The following is a 24,693-nucleotide window of genomic DNA, read 5'->3' on the forward strand; positions in this document are numbered from 1 at the left end:
CTCATTCGAATTTGATTTTTTTTAAACAACTTGGCTTTTATTATGAAGATCTTGAATGGTCTTGATCATGATGAACATCCAGGCATAATTATAATATCTCATATCTCATTTGATTGGCTAAATTTGATACCGCTATGGATGCCATATGTGTGGTCTGATTGTGATAAAGTTATTAAATAATGGTTGGCTCTCAGGATTGTGGACTGTTGCAAGAAAGAATGTTACTTGCTCATATTAATGAGGCGATTTTTCATCTGATTGATTGAACTCTTACCGTTCTTGAGGCCACATATTTGTGTCGTTGGTTTTTTTGTCCTTGTGCTCTTGCACGAGACCGAGACAGTGCTTACTAATGATACCGTTGTCTTTAGAAAGACTGATTATGATAGAAAAATAGGTAAAAGTGATATGATGTACAGTTTGGTAGATAGTTTGCATAGTGTTTGCAAATAAGGTGTGCTTACCCTACTCTATAAGCCTGGTGAGCAAAACAGTCAAATGTTAGTTTATGTATTCTAGGCAAGAGATATTACTCCCAATTAGTCATCTTGTTACATGTGTCCTCAAAAGATTCGCAATTAACAGAATAGCTAGACGAGATTTCCCTTTAAAACATTCCAGTATAGAGAGTTCTAAAACTGACACAAAGACAAAGATGTAACTTCCTTTATCACGAATACTGTTTTAGGCATGCCCTCCCACTCCCCACATCACCCCCCCCCCACACACACACACACACGCACAAACACACACACACACACACACACATGTTGCTACACAACAGGACAGTTTACTTACAATTCTAGATGCTGGATAGTATACGTAAGTATAATAAACATGGTGATAAAAATGAAACAAATCAAAGCATATGTATTGCGTTTCATACAGTCACGCATAAATATGTCGTACCCTTTTACAGGGCTAGCAGCTAAAACGTGCACACATACAAACATGCACTACATTAATATGCGTTTTTCTTAGACACCTAAAAGCAACAGCAATACAGTCAACAATGCTTAATAAAACATGATAATGAGAAACGAATTTAGAATTACGAACATCTGTTGATAATACGTTTGGAGCAAAAGAAGGATCTATCTCTTGTACTTTTTTCAAGATCGATATAAATCATGGATTAAGATAATGTATTTCATAGATGTGTTTTAGAAGCAATTTACATAACATCATCATCAATATGAATCCACACTATCAACAGTCACAGCGGTATTGCATTTAACTGACAAAGCATCAGATCTTTTCTTAACATGTGGCTGTTTAAATTCAGTGCTTAATATGAATTCAGGTGCTTTTTGTGATGCTCGATGAATCTTTCAGTATTGCCCTTACTAGTTTTTCTATGGCTGACGGATCCGTAATCAAGAAGATGTACAATATATATATATATATATATATATATATATATATATATATATATATATATAGAGAGAGAGAGAGAGAGAGAGAGAGAGAGAGAGAGAGACAGACAGACAGAGACAAAGAGAGAGATAGATAGATTGATAGATCATAAAATGTGCTTGAAGTCCTAACCATACACACTTAGTGATTTTACGTGGGAGAGATAACTTTATAGAAATAGCCAAATAAAAAATAATCTATGTCATAATTCCATTTCATATTGCTTTGTATTCAAACGCTGTACAGTGTTGCATGCCTTGTATGATCCTTAAAGGTTTAATCGCCAATCAACAAATTGTGTATCTCTATTTCTTACAAGGGTTAGTGCTGAACCACTTGTCTTGCATGCAGATTAAGATTTTCTGATTGGTAGTTTGTTCGTGTTTTTCTAATTACCCTGCTACTAACTATTCTTCTTCTTATTATTATAATTATTATAGGGTACACGTCTCAAAGTCTTTTTAAATCCGTTGAACCATGATCCTGACTATTGGGAGGAAAAATATTATCTTTGTGTTTGCCCAAGAGCACTTCAAACAGCGACCTCACCATCTTTAGCTTCTGGAAACGATACACACCCACTTTGCTCGCCTAGCGTATATCTTTCCTGCACAGCAAAAATAGAATTTCCGGGTAGACAGTACGATAGTTGTAACATCAAATCCAAGCGTTCGGCCGTCTCACATTCTAGAGAACTTCAGCGGATACTGAGTAAAAGGGATTACGAGAAAGAAACGCATCTTGAAGAACATGCACTGACAAAGGTAATTTATTTTTTATTATTGGGTGTTTAATTGAAATTTTAAAAAAACTCATATTGATTATCGTTTAAATAAAGGATATTGAAGTCTTTCTGTATTCGAGATTACATGTTTTCTGTTTTTCTGCATCAAAACCTTTTGTTAGCATGAACATTACATGTAGCTATTGATATTGTTGTGTCTTCAGCGCATTCCTTTAGATAACAAATAAAATGTTTATTATCTCTCAGTCCAAAGAATCGTCTGATGATATGAATTTGTGGTAAATATACATCTTATTTTCTTACCACCAAACACAGAGATCTGCAAGATAGAAGACGTTCTCTTAGTCTCATGTTTTCTGGCGTTCATACATACATTGCCTAACTGAGAGTTAGTGTCCGCATTATTTCCTACCGAACATCTGTATGGTTATGTATATTTGATTTAATTTGTATTTGATTTAATTTAATTGTTTGTTTGTTAGTTTTAATTTTTATTCCATTACATGCCATTTTAATGTAATTGTATTTACTGAATTTGACATTTTCCAGAAATTCAGTTCAGTTTTTCGAAATCCTAATAATAGAAACTTTGTATCTAATGCTAACCTAGTTCCTGACATTGATTCAAAAACTAGCATAGAGTTTGTGTAAACAACTTAATATTTTTTAAAATTCTTTCCCAGAGTAAAAATCAGTGGTTTTTGGTCAAGGCCATACTGGGAGTACGTGACAAATAACATGTATCAATTAGGGTTTCCCAGTGGATCACTCACATCCGGGCATCTGTCTTGTGCCATAGCTATATTTATTATTGATGCATTGAGAAACAACTATTCTTACCATAACACTTAAGAAGTCAAAGTGGTTTTTTGCTGTGACCAGTTTGAGTTGAATTTTTAATTTTTCTTCAAATTATTTGGGTTCTAAACGATTATGTTTGCTTGCAAATACTTATGCTCTAAATGAATTCTTGGACAAGAACAGTTATAAAAATTTACAAAAAATGTAAACACTGGAATATTATTTCTCTAATTCAACAAACAGGTGTTGACACATGAATACGAAGCTGACCACCGCATACGTCATCGCTTTCCATTTAGGATTTCATCGGGATTCGAACTCAGTTTCATTAGGACATTTTATTACTAGAACTTCTATTTTTGAATTCTTGGATTAATCTTGGATTATTTTTGTATTAGAATTATAAAACTGTAAGTTCTTTTTCTCAATTTTTACCTTGCTTTTCTAAGGAAATAAATTATTTGTTAAATTTTACAAAGTTTGTTCTCTTCACTTTTTTCTTGTTACTGTTTACAAGAGCCGAAACACGTAAAAGTATAACTTTCACCACAACCAATGCAATATTTCATGTATCTTTCATGATTATATCTACATCGTCTAGTGTTCTAATATCTTTAAAAAGTGCTACAATTCGGAATATATGCCCTTCAAATTGGAACATTTGTTGTCTCCAGAAATTCAGTTGTCCTTTTCAAATCACAAAGTCATCAAGTTTCGTTATTTGTAGCAGCACCTACATATTGCTGAGTATTTACAATAGTTATGCTACCAATAAATATTTGAAAACAAATGACGAAATCCATGCATTTAAATCATTTGTAGCAATCGGGGGTCATTTAAAAATTTTATATATGCAAATCGTCAACTATGTCCAAATCAATCATAACAATCAAACCGCTGCCACAGGATGCCCAAATAAACGATGAAATAAAAGAATGGAGTATAAAATATTTTGCTTCTAAGAATTCATTAAATATAAGTTTTGATAATGGACGTTTTGACAAATTCCATTTTACATTTTTCAGAGATCAACTTTAACATATACAATGGAAGAAGCAAGACGAACATGTGAGGAGATATTCAACAGAAGCTGTGTGGCTGTCAAATTTGAAGGCATTACAAACAATACTGTCAGCAAAGAAAGCGCATTGCATGATTGTGCTTTAGATCTAAATGTACGTACGTGTAGTAAAACAACTGGGCATTGGCAAGTCTTCTAAGATTTGAAAGTAATTTACATTGTGTGCAGTAATCAATAGATTTTACGCCTTCATGAAATAGTATTGTGAATAAACGTGCATTATTTCTCCGAGAAACCGATCTAAAATGTGTAGGGTCGACCAAAGTGCCCTTAATACAAACTACATTATTTCTGACGAAATTGAGAACAAAAACCTTTTTCAAAGTGAAGCTTGAAATCACAAGTTCTTGAACAACATAGCGACCTGATACTCATCCGCCACTAATTAGTTAATAATTATAGTATCCGCTGGTAGTGACTCATAGTTTCGCTTCATTAGGCAACCTTAATTTAGTCTTATATCCCCACATATTCCGTGTCATGTATTCATAAGATATGAACAATGGCTGATTAATGTACTGCAGACATTATAAATGTCGAATGAATATAACTCTTGAGTTATGTTTGCTTGATTGAATGCCTTCAGCACTTCAATAATGACTGCAGAAATTGATCAACCCCGAAGCACACGAAAACATATTCGCGATCAAATTCAATGATACGAATACAGTGCATTTTTCAAACAAGTACGATGTCTTGTATTTTTCTTATGCTGCTGGCTATTTCCAAATAAAAGTGCATAACAATTTGTTTCATAGAGATGATCCATAATTTCTTGGATACAAGGAAATATGCCAAATATTGTATGAGGATATATATTCGAAAATCTTTAATTAGTAATTGTCGATGTTTGTTATAATCCGTTCAGTGCATTTAAGTTTGTGATTATTTGGAGTAATATTAATTTATACAGCTCGTACAGAATGTCTTCTTATGTTTTTATAAATACATCGAGCATCTGTATCAACTTTAAAAATAAGTTTATAAAGATCATTTATTTGTATTGAATAGTAAGTATCGTTGCCCAATACATGCTGAAAATGACGGTCTTTTATATGTGTATATAGGTTACAGATAATAAAAACATGGCTTTGTGGCAATTTCTGTAACATGCTTTTAGTAATTGTGCGTTAATTGAAAGTATTTATCTGCATTAATCACATTACAACTGAGACTTAGGAAATAGCAAAGCAAGACACAGACATACACTATTATAAGCAGTTCGGTCACATTTACCTTGGTGAAAGTTTGATGGATATTCCGTTAAAAAGCTCTGACTTGAAATCGTTGCAAGTTCGATAGCGTGCATGTTTATTGAAAGAAAACCAGAAATCGTTATTCAACTGCGGCACTTTTGCTTGACAGTCATACTGAGGATATCGGTGACGCCATTATTCAGTATTTTTGTCCAGTGTTAAATGATACATGTATTGACCTTGTGGCATACGATTTTGTATTTGCATTATGCAAACTATTTTTGTTTTTGCTTCTTGCATGAATCGATTATCTACCAGAGATCATTGTAATTTCCCTATATATAAAATCTACAGTGTAAACACGTGAAGCCTAGACTAAGAAGACAGATATGAAACAAACAAAAATTATTACATAGGTAGCTTTGCTTAGAATTTTACTAATGACGATCAAATCAAGGAAAAACATTTTCATTTGTATCGAATGTTCATTAAAGACATGTAAATTTATCCTGAAATGATTCACTAGATAAAGATTTAAAAAAACTTCCTATTCTCTATAAACTTGTTTTGGGATTATATTTTATAAAGCCGTCCGTAACACTGAAAGCAAATCAACGCTGTCATAATATTTAATCTCTGGCTGTTTAATTTGTGTTTGCAGAAGTAAAGTCACAAAACTATTTTCTTTGGAAACATTATTTGCAATGCAAATACATTGTAACTGTCGTCATATGCACGAGAAAAGAACTGTACATAAATAATAGTATAGTGTCTGCATTCCATCGAAACAGCTGTAAGACATGTAATTATTACTTTTAGGTTACATCTGATTTACAACTGGTTGATATCCATTGTTCAAGTTTCTCTGCCGAAACTGAACGATACATAAGGAAAGACAGCGTGACAAGGATGGTGCATAAAGAATCGGTTCGAGATTTCTACGCCTCTGTATGCATAAATAATTGCAATGGACATGGTGACTGTATAAATGGTAACGAAATTTATGAACTCCTTTCATGTATTTTGCTTACAAAATCTTCAGTTTACAAGTATTGTTATAACATTATACTAATTGTTTAATGTCTCCATTCTCTTAGAGGATTTACAACTTTGACTTGTTCACTTTTCGATCGGATACAATGCATATAAACTAAAGGAACACAATAACTAATGGTGTAATTTAATACATCTGGCGAGAAGCATAATACACTTGGTTACACCTTACATAACTAGTCTGGAGCAAATATAGAAAGTATTGATTCCGAAAACTGGCCAGCTTGTCCTAATGTGTACTATGTAACAACTGTAAGCGCACTATCAGCATAGGACCCTTGAAAACAAGAGCTACCATTTCTAGTTACTTTATTATTTATCTCTGCGGTCGCTTTCCTGTGGATTCTCTTCAAGGCAGCAGATAACCACCGCTAAAGAATATAATTTTCCAGAATAAACAGTTTAGGTGGAAAATTAAAATAAAAAGAATGAAAACCAGTTGACATATTTTGCAATCGTTTCTACAATCGCAAATAGTCATATAATCTGAAAACACATTATATAAGCAACAACAAAAATCCAGGAGAATAAATAATCAATTAATCAAAACTTATAGAACAATATCCAATCACTCTGGATATTCGCTATTGCTAAATCTGACAATATCAACTCCAATCCTTGTTGCAGATGTGAGATTTTAATCCTTGATCACGAAAACTGTTTGAAACACGCATTAAAGCGTTTAATTTCGTGTTCTTGCATTAATAGCACCATAATGCCCCCAAAATATACCGATAACTACTCTGCACCGTATCCTTCTCCGCAAACAGATTTTGTACGAATGGCTATTTGCCTGCATCAGTCCATTTCTACCTGTAATATTTATAAATAACTCATCTCACAAGAAAATCACCCAGTTTTCCTCCAAGTGATTAGATAAGTCAGTATTACGACAAAACTCTTGATAAATCCCCAATCCCCTTCCTCAGTCAACTAGCATCTATGTCACATAACACTCATTGAAACTGCTTGCTAAACAGAAGGTTAACTTCACTTGAACTTGAGGATTTAGGAACAGTCCCACTCACAACAATCAGCCTGTTCAATAGTAACTCCTGGCGATAATTAGAGTTGTAGTTAAATAGTATGATTTTGTTTTACAATTAATTTCATACCCATATCAGGTTTGCTCCTAGCCGCAATCCACGTCCTTACGTTGAGAGAGAGAGAGAGAGAGAGAGAGAGAGAATTAACTGGCATACAAATGTGAATCAAAGCGACCCCTTTGAAATTCCGAGTATATGTCAGTATTCTTAGCTAACTTAAAGGAAACGCAGTATCTCCTTTGAATGAAGATACTAGTTTAATGGAAATGGATACCAACATTATATTCAAAGCCACTGAGCGTTTTAGATATATTTACGATTATTTGTAATCATTCGCACTAACTGTCTTGGCAAAGAAAGCCCCATTAAGAGATTTGATACTATGTCATTTAGTCTCATCTGGCCTTTTACAAAAACGTTATTCTAACTATTCGCTATAGTAAAGAATGGAATGCAGTAAGATTACCAGGACACACAAGGAATCATTTAATGTGGCTCATAGACTATGTGCATCCTACTCCTAGATCCTAACTCGTTTCAGTGCTGCAATATGACTACAAATGGTTCGTTAATTAAATTCGAAATTTTCTTAAGATTCCCCAAGGCGTTAAAACGCACGCCTTTAAAATCAAAAATTAATTTGAAGCAGACTAACAACAATCAGAATTTCGAGTCACTCTTGTTACGACATTATTGTCGTAAACATAGAAAACAGAGAAGCAAAACCAAGAAGTTTTGTAAAACGCAAGAAATAATTTAGTTGTTTTGATCATACAAAAAAAATATTTAAGAGGAACAGTGTTATGAATTGAATCCAAAATAATCTTAAAGCGTTACATCATTAACACAAAATAATAATATCTCCGAACGTATTCCAGGACCCACTTGTGCTGACGTAATAATATCCTTAGAAATGTAGAATGACACTGTTCAAAATACTCTATGAATGAATTCGCTAAGTATCCAGAAAAGTAATTAGTCAATCAACACATTTTAATTGCAATACATAATCTAAACAAATATCTCTTACCACGTGATATCTAAGCCCATCATGAAACACATATACAGACTGACATTACAACAAGAACATAGAAAGATATGAATGGATTAACTGTACGCTTCGTCACCTTAGTTACACACTGGGGTTTTACGTCACAATATTGTCCTACTTGACCTATGTCGCAATACTTCCTACGTGACATATTTCACAATACATCGCAATTACCCCACTTGAATCAACCATCCAATGGATTCTACCTCCAATTTGTCAACAGGTCCATTACTAAGACTGATTTTAAAATTGTAAACACCTATTTATAGCTTATTGCAATCTAAGTCATCCATCAGTAGTAAAGACGCAATATATATATATATATATATATATATATATATATATATATATATATATATATATATATATATATATATATATATATATATATATCACTTTCAAGTGACTGTAATCTAGTAGCGTAACGGGACAGACCACATATCACCACAAGTGGTAACACGGTTGACAGGCGAAGAGCTCCAAATATGACCACATCTGGTGCGTAATCCCCTAAAAAGTATCGATTGCTAAAACATAAATCGAGAAATAATTCATAAGAAAAGCGCTAAAGTCCAGACTTTGTTAAACCTCGCAACAAATTCATCCTGTGCTAGGACATCTCACACCAACATGAGTTCATCGAAAAAGTACAGGAAAAGGTTTCAGCACAATTGTCTAATTGATTTACCTTAGGGTCTGAATTTAAAATGTTTAGGAAGTAATGTTAGAAATTTGCGGTTTAGATCGCAGTAATTAATTGTTTTGGGGAAATAAAAATAATACAGAAAAGAAAAAGGAATAGAATGTCCTAAATGAGATAATAATGATGATGGTTGTAATCAACACATCATAAACATAACAACTTCATAAATGCTTTGTATTATTTAACTTTCTTCTTTCCCATTATAACCAAAGTTATGAACTGAACATATCCTTTATTATGTATTATGGATGCTAGAGAAAGAGAGGTTTTAATCTTTTATACATGGCCTTTAAAGAGGTATGATATATAAGGTGCTCAACATATCTTGCAAATGTATGGTTAAACATTCATTCCTTACTGATTGATATTTAAGTAGGGTTGATATGGTTTGATAATCAGAAATTGGCTATTTGCTTTAGATGCAGACATTTTGTACATAGTATTGTTCTGAAATGAGTAGAGGAGAAGGAAATTGATCTCTACTTCTTATCACCCATTTCTTCATCAACCAGGATCTTTATTGGTCACCTGTCATGGACCACTCATTCCTCAGCTAGGGTGTTTTTCCCCTACTGTGGAATAGAAGCGCATAGTCTTGAATGATAGTCACACAGTTGCATTCCGTTTCACGATGATGCACCAATATGCGCCCCTAAACCACAATGATATGTTTGCCACTGTTTGTCTGGCTTCCTAACGATATTTAGCGGTTTCGAGACCTGCAAGTACCTCGAACCAAACACAGTTGTTATTTTAAAAGAGAGGTTTGCCTTACTGTGGGACGGCGCTGTGCCGTTTCACAACCATAAAGAGTATTTAAACTGGTTGATTCGATTCTGGAAATCAAGCTATTTCTGACATATTAACTTTTACTTCAGTTGAAATGTCGAACTTTAAATTATTGCTAAGGACACCCGTGTCGTCTCCAAGACATTGTAGGTGAGTGGTATTTTACTTGATTCCAATATCGATTGGAAACAGCGTTTGTTGCGAATCGACAGGAAAAATAATCATATATGTTTAAATCCGATTGGTACGACTCCACGCTAATATACCGAAATTGACATCAAACATAACAGTAAGGAATTCATAAAATCTTTAAGTATATAAAAAGCAATAGGTGGTACACAACACAATGGAAATCAGACTGAAAGAAGTGCTCTTCCCTCACCCTTTTTGTGAAGGGAATAAGCTTTTTCCATTCACTTTCATTATATGAACGGTTTAACACTAGCTAGAGCCTTTACTTTGTTAAAATATAGAAGAGCTATAAACCATGATATGTTTAGTTATTCCAAAATATAACTTATGCAAATAAATGTAAGAGACTATGTAATAATAAACCCGAATTCCTGCAGCAATAAATCGTAATTTTGTCAACTTGCAAATGCCAAGGTATATATATATATATACATATATATATATATATATATATATATATATATATATATATATATATATATATATATATATATATATATATATATATATATGAACAGCCGTATAAACAAGGATCGCCCATCCACTTCACCTTACAAGGATCTTTCGAATGTGCATCAGAAACAGTGTTGAAACATGTATCCACTAGAGGATGAACACGCTACTGCCCGCGACAAGTAAAATCAAATACATATTGAGAAAAAGTATAATTGGACGTGCCATTCAGTAAGGCAGCTTCAGCGAGGTGTATATGGCTTGGCATGTATTACGACTATATGGTCTCAAACTAAGCAATGGAAAACAGCAAACGTCAACAAGATTTTGTAACATTCAACAAGTAATTTATTTCCTAGGACAAAAAGCGAAAATCTAACAACGAAATTACAGTAGTGCAAATTAAATCCCAAAATAGTCCAAACAGTTCTACCACAAATCCTAATAAATATTTTTAATTAAATTTCCACAGTGTTCGAAATAAGGTCCAATGCTAAAGGTATTAATGTGTCTGTAGTGACCTGTTAAGTGGTGAGGTGACAACAGTATTTTTATGAATCACAATAATATAACCAAAGATGTCCTTGTTCGTTTAAATTAAATATAATTCCCAATTAATGTTTCTAACACGAATAGTATAGATGATCATTATGTATTTGCAATGAATAAATAATTTGAATAAATAGTTCCAGCCCAGATCAAATACAGAACACGGCAGTAAGACTGATTAGCAAGAATAAATATTTGTTAGATAAACAAGATTATAAGACCCTCTGCTTGACCCTGATCACAATTAGTATTTTTGAAAATATATGACCTAATAAAATTTCTCCACTCTAGAACATTATGTCACTAAAACAATAATACAGAATGTGGTAAACATCAGGTACACCAGGTATTTTTATGGCCTAAATCCGATAACCATGACCCAGACACTAATACATATGTTTCTTGTTGTTGATAATGATCCTAATATTCAACCTAAATTCTATAAAATTATTAGCTATAAAGTATTTGTTAAACAAAATAAAAACAACGTTCGTCGGTGAGTTTGATCTTGGACAAGGTCAAGTGCAAAATACGATTATTAAAAACATAATGATGGAGAAATAAAAAAACACTACAAATTAAATATACATAACATATGAAACATAAACATATAAATAAACGGTTGAAAGTTATAAATTCCCTTTCTTCTGGTTATATATAAAATCCTCGGCGACCGAGCGACAGACAGATAGACAGGCAGAACTAGACAAACTTCGTTCCAAACTAAGTTTGTTTAAGATAAGGTTTCCGATGAAGCAAAGTGATTTATAACCATACTATCCTCGCTTGACAAGAATCGTTGGTCAACTTTGATCCAGACTCCATTCACCATGCAACAATGAGTTATATTTACATTATGCAATATGTGGTGTAATGCAGGCAATTATTTATTTCTTTAGGTAGTTGTGTTTGCCACAATCCATACATCGGGACAGATTGCTCTATCTCAAAAGCGGATCTTCCGGAGGTAGTTGATACTTATATGGGAGGCTTTTGTTCTTCAAGTAGAGATCAATGCTGCGGAACACTTCCTATGTACGGGACACGCATCGTGGAAGGTGTAACGAAACAGAAATTGAAGAGAGTTCAGGTCCGTTTTTATTCTTGAAAGGAAACATAACATTCTATTTTGAATTCTTTTCAGACAACAAAGTTTTCAAGAAATGAGGAATATTTGCTGCAACAGATAGGGCATCAAACACGCTGCAGTTTAACCCGGCATTCTTAAATTGCCTTGCACAATAATGTTTTATAATTATGAGTTAGAATTATGTGCTGAACATGCAGAGATCATTATGCTTATGTTACAAATTCACAAAGCATTAAATTCTCCTGAGAAAGAGTATTGCTTTGTTTATGATGAAAACTTTTTAATTTCTCAGGCGTGGGAGTTAGTTCGAGCCCATGTTATTGAGAAGCGTGGCATATTAGTCATTTTTTTTGGCTACCGTCCTCGTCCAGAATTAAAGATTTTTTATTTGCATATTTTTTTCAAACCATTGCTTGAACCTCGCCTTCTTTGGTATTAATTATTTTCGATCTAAAGCAATTAAATTTGCATCATGTTTGGTTGCTTCTTTACCCCTGGGGTCAAGACACATACTATAGCTTTAACGTTTATTGATTTACTTATATGTCCTATATTCGTTGATAAATTTTCTTAATACATGGCATAAATCATTATGAAAATGAGGCAGTTTATTACAAGACATACTCTCTCGAACCTAAAACATTAGGACCATGCCCACATTCATAGCAAGTTTACTCTAAGCTTTTCGTGTTGTTTATATTAGCTTGACACCTTAACGCAGTTTTTCCATATCAGATTACTGCTAAGGTAAATTAATCTGTGAGACAATCTCTCCACTATTGTATGACTAATGTCACAGACTCAGAATACGCGCATTAAGGATTTTGTTCAACATTTCTCCTTGATGTATTTCCTAAGCCTCTTAATGTTTATTATTGATAGATGGAGATAAATCATTATTCAGCGGATCACATTCACGTGTTCTTGGTTTGATTAGATTTCCCAATCCCTATAATGTTTTGTTTTTGTTTTGTTTCACACTTGGACAAATATTCATAAAAACAATACAGTTTGGTCTGATATACGCTATCTCATGTCAGTGATCTTGGAGTCAAGCCATAGTTACATAAAATTTGCATTAAAGGTTTTGTTCGAGCTGTTTCTTTTGCTAATATTTCCTAAAACGCTTGATAGATTTTCTTCATACTGTGGAGGAATCATTATGAGCCATTATAATTCAACCTTCGACATGCCAGAAAAGCTTCTGATCCTCATCCTTTCATCTACTATATCTGACTAAAGTCTCATAGTTGTCGGCAATTTCACATGCAAAAAGTAATAACCCTGATAACTATTTGACGACCTATTTCTTGAAAGTTTTGGAAAAAATGAATAAATTTGTAACAAGACGAGAAAATGGTTAGTACTGATGCAGACTTGGTCTGACCACGTCACCAGGAATCGCCACTGTTAATAATGTGATCTCTACTTGTTATTGTGAGTTCTATGTTTGTAATTAAAGCACGGCAGTGATGTGGTGGCAGGCAAATATAATTAATTATACGTAATATTCCTTTTAGTCAGTGCATGTATGACGAAATTTTCCATTTAGCACTCTCTTGAAATCCCATACCTTATGGACATGCAATGTGATGAATATAAGTTAAATAAAACGAACACGGTGCATATGAAGTTTGATTGAATAGGATCAGCTTCAATGTTTCGTCATTAGTTCATCTAATCATAATGTATAGTAAGCTAAGTGTATGACAGTGCATTTGTTGTGCTTTTCTCTTCGTCATGCATATGTTAATAATTATTTGTTCCCATTCCGCAGGCCATATTTCTGATTTGAATTGGATCAAGCTTTTGGACAAAGACTCATATTTTTATCATTATTATATCTAAAATGATTCAGTAATGAGGTAGAATCATACCTAATAATGAGTAGTATTGGAACTTTTCTCCATTCTGAGATCTTTTCTGACCCGTTGTAATATTGCTTACATCGTCATAATCTCGGACAGTGTATGATTACTAGCGCGATACACTCGCATGAATGATGTGATCTTGAATTTAATTGAATTTGCTTTTCAGTATTCTACCGATTATATTTATTATTTTGGTCAAAGTTGGTTTTAGTCGTAAATATGTTGAATGATTTTAAATACGTGCCGGGCATTCGTATATCTATTAGGTAATCTTGTATCTGATTGGACGACCTTTGGTATCTTTCTGGATACACAAGTTGGATACGAATAGTAGGCTTGTTTCGAAAGAACAACGAGCAGCAAACTACAAACATGTAACTCATGAAATTATACCACTGAAGTCGTTGTAATTCTCGTTCATTCTGGCGTTTCTGTAATGTACTGCAAGGTATTAGAGCGTCAAACGAAGAGACACGTAAATGAAAACTACGTGCTAACTAAAATCAACATTTTTGTTGATTATCCTGCTGACCTTATGACCTGTTGAACGAAAGATTGAGAGTATATATATATATATATATATATATATATATATATATATATATATATATATATATATATATAATATATATATATTTGATTATATTGTGAATAGCAAGAAGTTAAAGGAAGTTTAAATTATCTAACCTCGTTAATATTATGTTAAAGGAAGTAGAATATTTTCTAACCTCTTTCATAATTGTTAAGGAAGTACTAAATTGTCTAACCTTGGTAATATGTTGGTAAAAGAAGTGCTAAATTTTCTAACCTCGTTAATATGTTGTTGAAGGAAGTACTAAATTTTCTAACCTCCCTAATAAGTTGTTAATGAAAGTACTAAATAGTGTAACACCGCTACTAAATTGATTAAGGATCTATTGTATTTTTAACTACATTCAAATAGATAATTAATTATCAGTTTCTTTATTAAGGTTCTCCCTAACGGAACCCTGGAGGTTCTGGAGACAATTGTGAGAGACCCCCAAATATTAAATGCTTTTGAGGCTGATATGCAAGTGTCATGTGTAACCCGTAAAAAGCGCTCTCCTGGCTCCCAGTTGGGAAACAGTACCTTTCCTTTGGCTTTTGGCGTCATGGTGTCGTTGAGCAATGACGGGACAAATTACGGCTCGGAAGAATCATACTACATATACGACATGGAATGTGTGGGCTATAAAAACATTACCAACGGATACATTTTCAACGTATTGGTAAATACAAATTTAGTTATAAAACCCATGCCAGGAAAGTTCTATTAGGACTATATGTCAATCCTTTTCAAACTAAAATGAAGACACGACAAAAAAAATTATGAATTATTTCCATCCATTTTTCTGTGGATGCTGATTTTGTTTTCGTAATTTATGCGCAAAACTCGGATCACATTTAATTCATTTTGCGAAGGTGACCTAATCAGAAACGTCGCATTCACAATTGACCTAATGGAGTACACAAGAATGTCATCCACCACCATATACTGAAAAACTCTCAGCATATATTAAACCCAATGAAATAAATCAGATGCGAAATAAAAACAAAAACTGATGGACAGATTAGCCTTGATTAGTACAAGTAATTAAATATGTACTCCTCGGTGGATTGTAGTAAAATAATTATTTGATCGCTGTGTTGTGTGGACTGAATTATGTTCAACCTAGTTCATTTTCGTAAGTCATTTGCACGTACCTGTTAGAACACGCTTTAAAGCGAGGGTAGAAGCAATTATCATTTATGATGAGGTAATGTCTCTTCGTGAAATTACATTTTTTTTCAGCAATCAATAAGGGCACAATATACACTAGTCAAATCAATTTTGGTTTTATCAGGAATTAAGAGAAAAAAATGACATTTTGATACAAAATAAAAATAGTATTTGTATTTGTTAAATATTTTAGCAGAATTTCAGAGTTTTAATACCTTTCTAATTCATCGGTGATAAAATATTTAGATGTAACGAACCTCGTTGTGGAAATATTATGTGATTTCCTTGGCGTTATATGTATAGGAAAACATTACTACGAAGCATTCGGCAGGAAATTTATTTATTGTTCTTCACTTCTTCACTCATCTTCAATTTATCTGATTGTTCACCTTATAAGTTTTCTTACATATTTTTCTTGAGTGAGAGACAATGTATCGTTCAGCTGCTTTTCACTCATATTTATCTTTGTATATACAATATGCATACGGAAATGATGTCCTATGTTCCTTACATCCGTGGGTCACATTGGTTCATGATTTGGACAATAACAGTATAACTTCAGCAATGAAAACGATATAAACAACAAACTAGCCTTAGCAACACCATTAATAAAACGAGGATGAACATTACCAAAACATAATAATACCACTAATAATAATAATAACAACTACACCAAAACCAAGCTGGGGGAAATGAGAGCGCAAGGCAGAGGAGGAAGCTGGAAATTGATGTTATATGAACTAAGTGAAGATCAGCCATTATCATGAAATCTATTTGTTATCTTAAATACATGATAGCTTCATTGGTTGTAGATGTGTGTCATGATTCCGAACACCACGAAGATAAGGAATGCTCATTCACGCCACAATTGGTGAAATACGTATTAAGCTGCTCTGGGGAAATATAAATTGGTATATTTCGTTAACTGCATTTTGAATAAAGTTTCTTAATTTCACCTCAGCCATATGTAGTTTTTACTACAAGGTGATCTGATGATAACGATAAGCACTTTAAATGAATTCACGCATTCCAGTCAAGTTGGAAATGTTTGAGGAATTCAGGTATATGGGTTCGGGTTGAGTAAAATTATTTAAAAGGTAATTATATTTTACTCTTGAGTTGCCTGTTTAAAATGATTTTAAAGAGAAGTAACCTCCCGAATGTTATACATTGATAGTAGTATCAGGGAGGAACAGATAAGAAAGGCAAGTATAATGATACAATTTCATATAAAAACGTGTGTAATAAGCTCCATTGTTTTGTTCATTTACATTATTCCCTACACAGAAAGAAAAATGCTATATAGATGGCGAGTGTTATTCTCAAGGTGACAAGGATCCCACCGATGCCTGTAAAGAATGCAGGCATGAAAATGATCCTTTTTCCTTTTCTGGAGGTGAGTTAACTGTACGTTATCGTTATTTTGGCCTAAAACATGTCTTTTTTTTAGCAGCATATGAAACTTTAAGTCCGTTATGCTTTGAAAGGAATAATTTTTATATCTTTCTAGTAGTCTTTCTCTACAGCTGAAATATATGCAGGTATGTTAGCACGATTTTCATATTTACTATAAATCACCGAATGTCATAACGCTGAATGAACAATTCCTCGATGCGACAACTCGCTATACGACAAAAGTGATACATTAGATACCTCACTGAAAGGCAAAAATTAGTCGATGCGAGTCGTCACCGAATCATCAGTTTGCCGAATAAATTTTACGCAAGTTGACGATTTATTTTGAAAATGGGCCACCAATTCTTCGATACCATATATCGTCATGTGTGACTTTTTAACTTTTCTACAAAAATTTGAGGACGCAGAAAAATGTGTTAACCTCTGTCTTGCCATACTTATGCAGATGTGGTAGAAAAAGTTACTGTCTGAACACTATTTAACTGATCAAGCAGATACTGAAGTTGATGGTGCTGATTTTAAACATAACAATGAATAAATATATATCCATAAAGGTTTTAGTACACAGATGTAGATTTTAAAACCTAGTTTTAGAGCTTTAAAAAATGTACTCTAAAAAAAAAATCTTAATTTTTTTATTATTTTTATTTATTTTTTATTATTTATGTTTTTGTTTTTCTTTTACTTATGTAGATATCGTGAACTAACTGTGAATTCTGATTAGCTGAAAATAATAAACTAAAGCGTTACCTTTTCTTTGCGCACTTCCTTATATGGTATTCGTCGTAAAAGTAGTAAATGATTTTCCCACGCTCTGTTTAAACGTAAGGAGCTCTTAACGTAACCCTCGGAAACCCGAGACACTGACAAGCCTTTTATATCTCCACAAAAGTATGCAGAATTATGTGCTTGGCAGGGAAAATTCTGCCATTCGCTGGGTAGCAAACGCAGGGTAAAATTCTGCGAGCGCTCGCTTGCAGGGATACACTACTTTGCTACCAATAACAACAAAACTACACCTTGATTAACAATTGTAATTAAAACCCTATATAACCCATAGTGTTAGCTAAGTGTGCTACCAACAAATGTATTTCTCAATAGTCAAACTTTGCAGTACAAATAAATCTTTTAGCTTAAAAATGAGTGATGTTGTAAGCGACCCTTAACCATTATGCGAGATAACGACGAGTGTTCCAAATATGTAAAAATTGGAAATGAGTCTAATCATCAATTCATATGGGAAAATGAAATGTACCCGAGAATCATACCAATCGTTGTTTTTGGTATTCAATAACAGTAAATTAATGAATAAATTAATATTGTTCGTGAATGTTGACAACACCCACCCACCTAGCTGCGATGTCGTAACCCAGTATACGAAGTAGAGGCACTAATATCAGTATTACCACTCACGCAACTTTACCACCGAAAGCTTTACGATGTTACGATGAATGAACTAAATTTGTAACTGTTTTAAAACAATAGAGGCTAGATTTCCTGCCCATTATAATATCATCTCAGATATATTATTTAAGGAAAAATCCCAGCCCCTCCATTCACTAACTGTTTACCCGCTGTTTCGTGTGTTTCCTTCCACAAAATTTACTGTGAGCTTCTCTTTTAAATCAGATTCTGACACTAGGAGCAGTTTCGTTTCTGCTACATACCGCCGAAGCGAGAAACAAACTTTGCTTTTGTTTTGTTTTTCTGGGATTTAATACAATGTTTCGGCACATGTTATGCAATACATTGCAACCAGTATAATTTTGGTGGAGGAAGAACCTGTGAAGATCCTGGAAAGACCCACGGGAAGCTATAAGCAAGCCTACTCACATACCCACTTTGGTCAAGCCCACACTCGAACTCGCGGGGACAGAGATGAGATGTGTGAGTGATCTGTAAAAGCGAGCACCTTAAACGACCCGGAAATGCAGGTCCCAAATGAGAAATAATTCCTGTGCAGATATTTCCAGGGCCCCGGGTAATGCGACCATCTTGTTGCTTAAAGCAAAGACACTTAAATCGTCATTCAAAGCGTTACTGACTATGATGTAATCATTATATTTGTTTAGTGTAATAATTAATTGTGTCTAGTGTAATGATTACTTTTTCTAGTGTAATAATTGCTAGTTTCTAGGATAACCATTAATTTTGTCAAGTGAAATCGTTACATGTGTCAAGTGGATGGATTGTAGACTCGATGTCTCAACATTGATTTTAATTATCACGGTTACAATAGCGTATTACAAAATGGCTACCTATGTTTATCATTTGGAGTCCATGTCAATATCAGTCACAGCCAACAAGCATGATACGTTGTATCCAATCCTTAATCAGCGATTTTTCTCGAATAAAACTTGCATTCTAATGGGGCTATCGGGCTGATAAATAGTTCTTTCGATTTAAAAGACTCGCGTATGCGATCGCGGGTTTTAATATTCGGAACTAACATTAGCAATGTAACCCTTAACAAAAGAATAGCGGCGACCTTAGTATGCAATTCACATAAGTATATTCGTATTGTTTTACATATTTTAAATTCTAAATCTTAAATCCTCGCTTCAATCCTCTTACGAAAATTATATCAAACATACATTAGTTACATATGCAGAGCAAATCTGACTTTGTAAGACCTAATGCAGTATTGGTGTACAGGAACATTTTCGGGAAATCATGTGCTGGAAATAAAGACATTTAATGCTATAAATTTTACAAAATGATCATTCTGCGCTATTTGCATTTGTTGGTAGATCAGTTGGAGGGTGTGTGTGTGCATGCAGATGCACAGCGTATCACCATGTATTGGTTACGGATACAGCCACTATGTTCTTAATCACTATAAACAGATAATCCGTTATGATAAAGGGGTAATGAGGTTGATATCTCACTTCAAGTATCATTAGAATTTCAAATATAATAAAAGGTAGTCGATGGCTAAACCACAAAATATTGGAAAACCATTTTAGTAATTATCCACGTTATATCAAAACACTCTCGGACGGCCCAAGAAACGTTTAGAAATGTCTTTACCCGTGATTCTGCCTCATTCTAATGACACCGACTAGAATAGCAAGGAAAAATCTAAATTCTCTCTCTCTCTCTCTCTCTCTCTCTCTCTCTCTCTGTGATATTTCAGTTTGTGTATTTATACATTTGATGAAAGTCCCTAAGCCAAATAAATATATATGATAACCTTAAAGTTTGAAAAGTTGAGTTTTCCCAGATTCCAGAAGTGCTATTAGGCAAAGAAATTGATTATTTCAAGATAAACACATAAAGAACAATATTCAACAATTAAGTAGATGGATTGATGTACATGTTGTACACTTCACTCATGCAAACTGCAGTTTGTGCTACAGTTCTATACCCGTAAATACATAGTATTCGCGGGTGGGTGGATGGGACTGGAGGTGAAATCCAGCTTGCAATTTTAAAATGGGGGTAGTTCTAATTTAGGAAGTGTACGATATATATATATATATATATATATATATATATATATATATATATATATATATATATATAAATCACTGTTGGACATAAAAAGTGGCTAAAATAAGGGAGTGATCTCATTTTTTGTGTGTGTCAAAGCAGAAACTTTGCTATGTAACGTAATTTGCAACATAGTTTTAAGTGTTTACCATGTTTTCTGTTTCAGAATGCACAAGCAATGACGGAAAGACATCACATGAAACAGTTATTATAGGGGCTGTAATAGGTGGGATAGTGGCGATAATCCTTATAATAATGATAGTGATTGTATGCATAAAGCATACACCAAGGTAGGATTGAGATGGCTTTATTCTTCCATTAAATATTTACAATATATATATATATATATATATATATATATATATATATATATATATATATATATATATATATATACAGGGGCCCCGAGTGGCCGAGTGGTCTAAAGCGCTCCTCGTTACGGATCACTGCCATCTCACCTCTGTCTGCGGCGGTTCGAGTCTAAGATTCAGCCAATGTGGGCATGTGAGAAAGCTTGCCAGTAGCTTCTCGTGGGTCGGTGGTTCTTTCTGGGGTTTTTCCGGGTTCTTCCTCCACCATTAATACTGGCCGCCATGTATATCCCATCGTGCTGAAAAATGGCGTTAAACCCCACAACAACAACATATATATACATTGTATCCTTAATATGCAATGAAACGAGCTTTGGTCTAGTTTCTATATATCGAAAAATCATACAACGAAGGAGTGGTGTATCAATGATATATAATGTACATATCTTTTATTGATGCCACTTATATATGCACATGTTTACATTTTGCAACCGAGTTTAAGATTGTGTGCAAGAAACAGTGCTTTACAGTGGGAGTTAACGTCTGACATCTCTCCCACACAAAACGTTATTCTGCAGCTATTGTATATATTAGTCAACCTGTTGTTAATTTGTTCCTTTTCCGAGCGCCTATTTTCATTCATTATGATTAATAAATAAAAATACGCTTATGAGTTACACTTGAAAGTCAATTTAAATGAAGAAAAGAGAGGACTAGAAGCATTGCAAGGCTAGAGTCCCCAGCAGTGAAAGGGAAGCCATTGATTAAATCAAAACGAGTAGGGAAGAGGCTAAGAAAAACGACGAAAAAAAAAGTGGTAATGCATACATTTCCAGTTGTTTGTAGTTGAACAATGTCATTATTGTGATTTAGGGTACCATTGCTACTGGTCATACGATTGTGTTTCTCCTCCACCTCACTCAGCTCGTCGTTAGGCTGTTAGCTTAACCATTGTATTTCCAAAGACATCATCACACGCCAAGGCCGAAAATCCGATACGTTCCTATTTCACGGATTATACGGATATTTGCACTAGGCTTTCTATGATGGCGCAGAGAGAGAGAGAGAGAGAGATGCTGGGGAGGTGATGGTGAGGACTATCCATTCAATTGATTGTATCATTCATCATTCTGTTCTTTTTGTCTTGGTCGAACGTTCTGTCAATTTTAACATGAGAGAGACCGACTGAGATCCGGAAACACTGAGGTAAAAGGTCATGCTGATTGACCAAACAACAATGATTAATGGTGCATGAAAGAGAGCATTTAATATTTCAGAATGATCTGGTTTAGAACTATTTTAGTTATAAAAACAAAAGCAAAATAAAGCAGTAAGCAAATTGCAGTATGGGTGTGCAAGGAATTTACCGTACAGTCTTCTCGTCTACATATGAGTAGCAACTTTGCATCAACGATATCGTATAACACGGTATAACAATCTCATAAAGAGTGTACATATCGTTAAAACAACTTTCCATCTTCCCGATTACTTGGTGTAAGTACATTGTAATGGCTTTTCATCAAGCTCACATTTATTTCTCCCTCACTAAAATGAATTAATGTATTTTTGTCAATTATGATACAAATGAGAGAGAGAGAGGGAGCGAGGAAGGTAAGGAGGGAGAGAGGCAACTCATGGGGAATTTGAATGCAATTGTGGAACAGGTATAATTCGCTAAAGGAAACGGGAATTATTCCTATTCAGTTTAATTATTTTCGTATTTTATTAATGATAAATAAGTGGAAATTCATCACCGATCTAGAGTCTTATCAGTAGTCTACTGTTCTAAACATAGTCTATGGGCGAATCTCAGTTTGGTATATCGAGGATATTGGAATATTAAATTTATATGTGTGTGTGTGTCTGTGTGTCTGTGTGTGTGTTAGCAAGGTATGCTCAAAACACTAGTAGAGTTTCATAGCTGCAGAACTGATCAGCCTAGAAAACGTATTTTTTAGAGTTAAGAATAATAAATGAGCCGTACATAGCCTAAAGGTTACATCATACAGATAATGAGGCAAACTTAATTATGACATAGAACATGACATCACTACTTTTAATTATTTTAAAAGTGTTTTTAAATATAAAATGTTAAACAAAATATAAATTGTGAACTCGAAGATCAGAATGGAAAAAATATATTTACTTTAAAGCTGTTTATTTAGCATATGCTTTTATTGCCATATTAAAATGCAATAAAAAAATAGTTTATGTTTTCGTCAGTAAGGTCACTCTTTGTTTCGAATGATAAAATATGACATATTCTGTTACATTTTTATCATCATTTACAGAGTCAACGGAATGTATGCACTAGAGCCAGAGGTGCATTATGCAAATGATGCATTGAGAAATGAGAGGCCTCATTCTGCTCGATCTGTTGCAGTGAATTTCGACTAAAGCCCGTCGCTAAGCGCGCAGGCATAAGCCATAAAACGGACGTGGACTCGAATTTAAGTTTAGTGTACATGCTGTCATGAAACTGATGCATAATGGTCGTTAATATTTTCATCTAGATAAATGCCTCATTATGTAACTTTTTGTATACATTTAATTTATCTGAAAAGTAGTAGGAAGAATAAAAAGACCTATCCAACAGTATTTGGACACAAAGAAAACGCTATAGATTAAAGAGTGAACTATATAAATGGGTAGAGTCATAAATGCATGTACTTCGTAACTATAATATTTGTAATAATTTTCAAATAGAGAATTTATGCTTAGCACAACAAAGGTACAGCGTCTGCTAGATTGAACGAAATTATTTGTTCTTCTTTCTATCTAAATACTTTTACTGAAATAAAATGTGATAAAAGCAATATCTAATGGGTAATGATTTCATATTTAATTTATGAAACTAGTTAAATAATGTCCAGCTTTTGCTCGCCAATTTGTTGGCTTGTAATTTGCAACACATGTAGGATCACCACGGCTATTGTGGCTGTGGACAATTTAACATAAATAAAATTAGCCATTATTATGGTAATAACCTGTGTCAATTATAATAATAAAAGGGAAAAAATACAGACAAATCGTAACAGATTCGTTTCATTGTATATGTTCATTTAAGATTTTGTTTTCGCTATGCACTGTGCTAATTATCATCGACATGATATATATTATTGATAATTAGCATAGTACAGAGTGAAAACAATATTCAGTTATAGTTGAATGTATGCTTTTTATAATGTTCAAAATCAAGCCATGCATTTTCATTTGTATCAGACGAACTCGGGAGTTTCATTTTTTTTCTTTATTTTTAAAATAAATGAAATAGTATTCATTTCATATACATTTACCGGTGTTCGTGGAGTCGCTCTGTTGTCACATATTTTATATTAATGCCATGTGCCTGATGTTTAAAGTGAATTTCGTTAATCACGTGTCTTTTATAGTTTTGAAATCTTTATTCATCGCCTGTTTAAATTTTTTATTGCTCGTTTTGAATAAATGTATTATTTTTCAGTTCTACACTGAATTGTTCGTACATTAATAATACAAATCTTATAATGTTCACTATTACTGTCTACTTTTTCTGATATAAATTTTATTTCCCACTGATAATATGGCAAAAAAAAAACTATGGGACGCAGGATGACCGAGTGGTCTAAAGCGATTGCACCTTCCAATTACTTCTGTTTCATCTCTCATCACGTAGGGTCGAATCTCGGGCTCTGCCAATGTGTGTATGTGAGAAAGA

General features: G+C 33.6%; 2 protein-coding genes across 2 annotated transcripts in view; both read left to right on the forward strand.

Annotated features, from left to right (window-relative positions):
• LOC149799354 (von Willebrand factor D and EGF domain-containing protein-like) overlaps positions 1-1,991 on the forward strand; it is a 47,275-nt gene extending 45,284 nt beyond the window's left edge. The window contains exon 14 of the mRNA XM_089958677.1: positions 1,857-1,991. Within this exon, the coding sequence (XP_089814803.1) occupies positions 1,857-1,881 (25 nt within the window). The 3' untranslated portion in view covers positions 1,882-1,991. The remainder of the gene's footprint in view (positions 1-1,856) is intronic.
• Positions 1,881-24,464, forward strand: LOC149799355 (von Willebrand factor D and EGF domain-containing protein-like). Its single transcript, XM_089958678.1, has 8 exons — positions 1,881-2,180; positions 3,988-4,137; positions 6,059-6,230; positions 11,975-12,165; positions 15,008-15,286; positions 17,065-17,173; positions 20,852-20,975; positions 23,288-24,464. Exons 2-8 carry the CDS (start codon positions 4,009-4,011, stop codon positions 23,391-23,393), a joined length of 1,110 nt encoding a protein of 369 aa, XP_089814804.1. The 5' UTR covers positions 1,881-2,180; positions 3,988-4,008; the 3' UTR covers positions 23,394-24,464.
• The last annotated feature ends 229 nt before the right edge of the window (positions 24,465-24,693 follow it).

Source organism: Sinohyriopsis cumingii, chromosome 5, assembly GCF_028554795.1.
Source record: "Sinohyriopsis cumingii isolate HCF-2022 chromosome 5, ASM2855479v2, whole genome shotgun sequence".
NCBI lineage: Eukaryota > Metazoa > Mollusca > Bivalvia > Unionida > Unionidae > Sinohyriopsis > Sinohyriopsis cumingii.

Excerpts from the sequence above, each read along its gene's own strand:
- LOC149799355 (XM_089958678.1), top strand. The coding sequence starts at position 4,009 with ATGGAAGAAGCAAGACGAACATGTGAGGAGATATTCAACAGAAGCTGT. Across the intron at positions 12,166-15,007 it reads AGAAATTGAAGAGAGTTCAG|GTTCTCCCTAACGGAACCCT; the intron begins GTCCGTTTTTAT and ends TTCTTTATTAAG. Across the intron at positions 17,174-20,851 it reads TCCTTTTTCCTTTTCTGGAG|AATGCACAAGCAATGACGGA; the intron begins GTGAGTTAACTG and ends TTTCTGTTTCAG.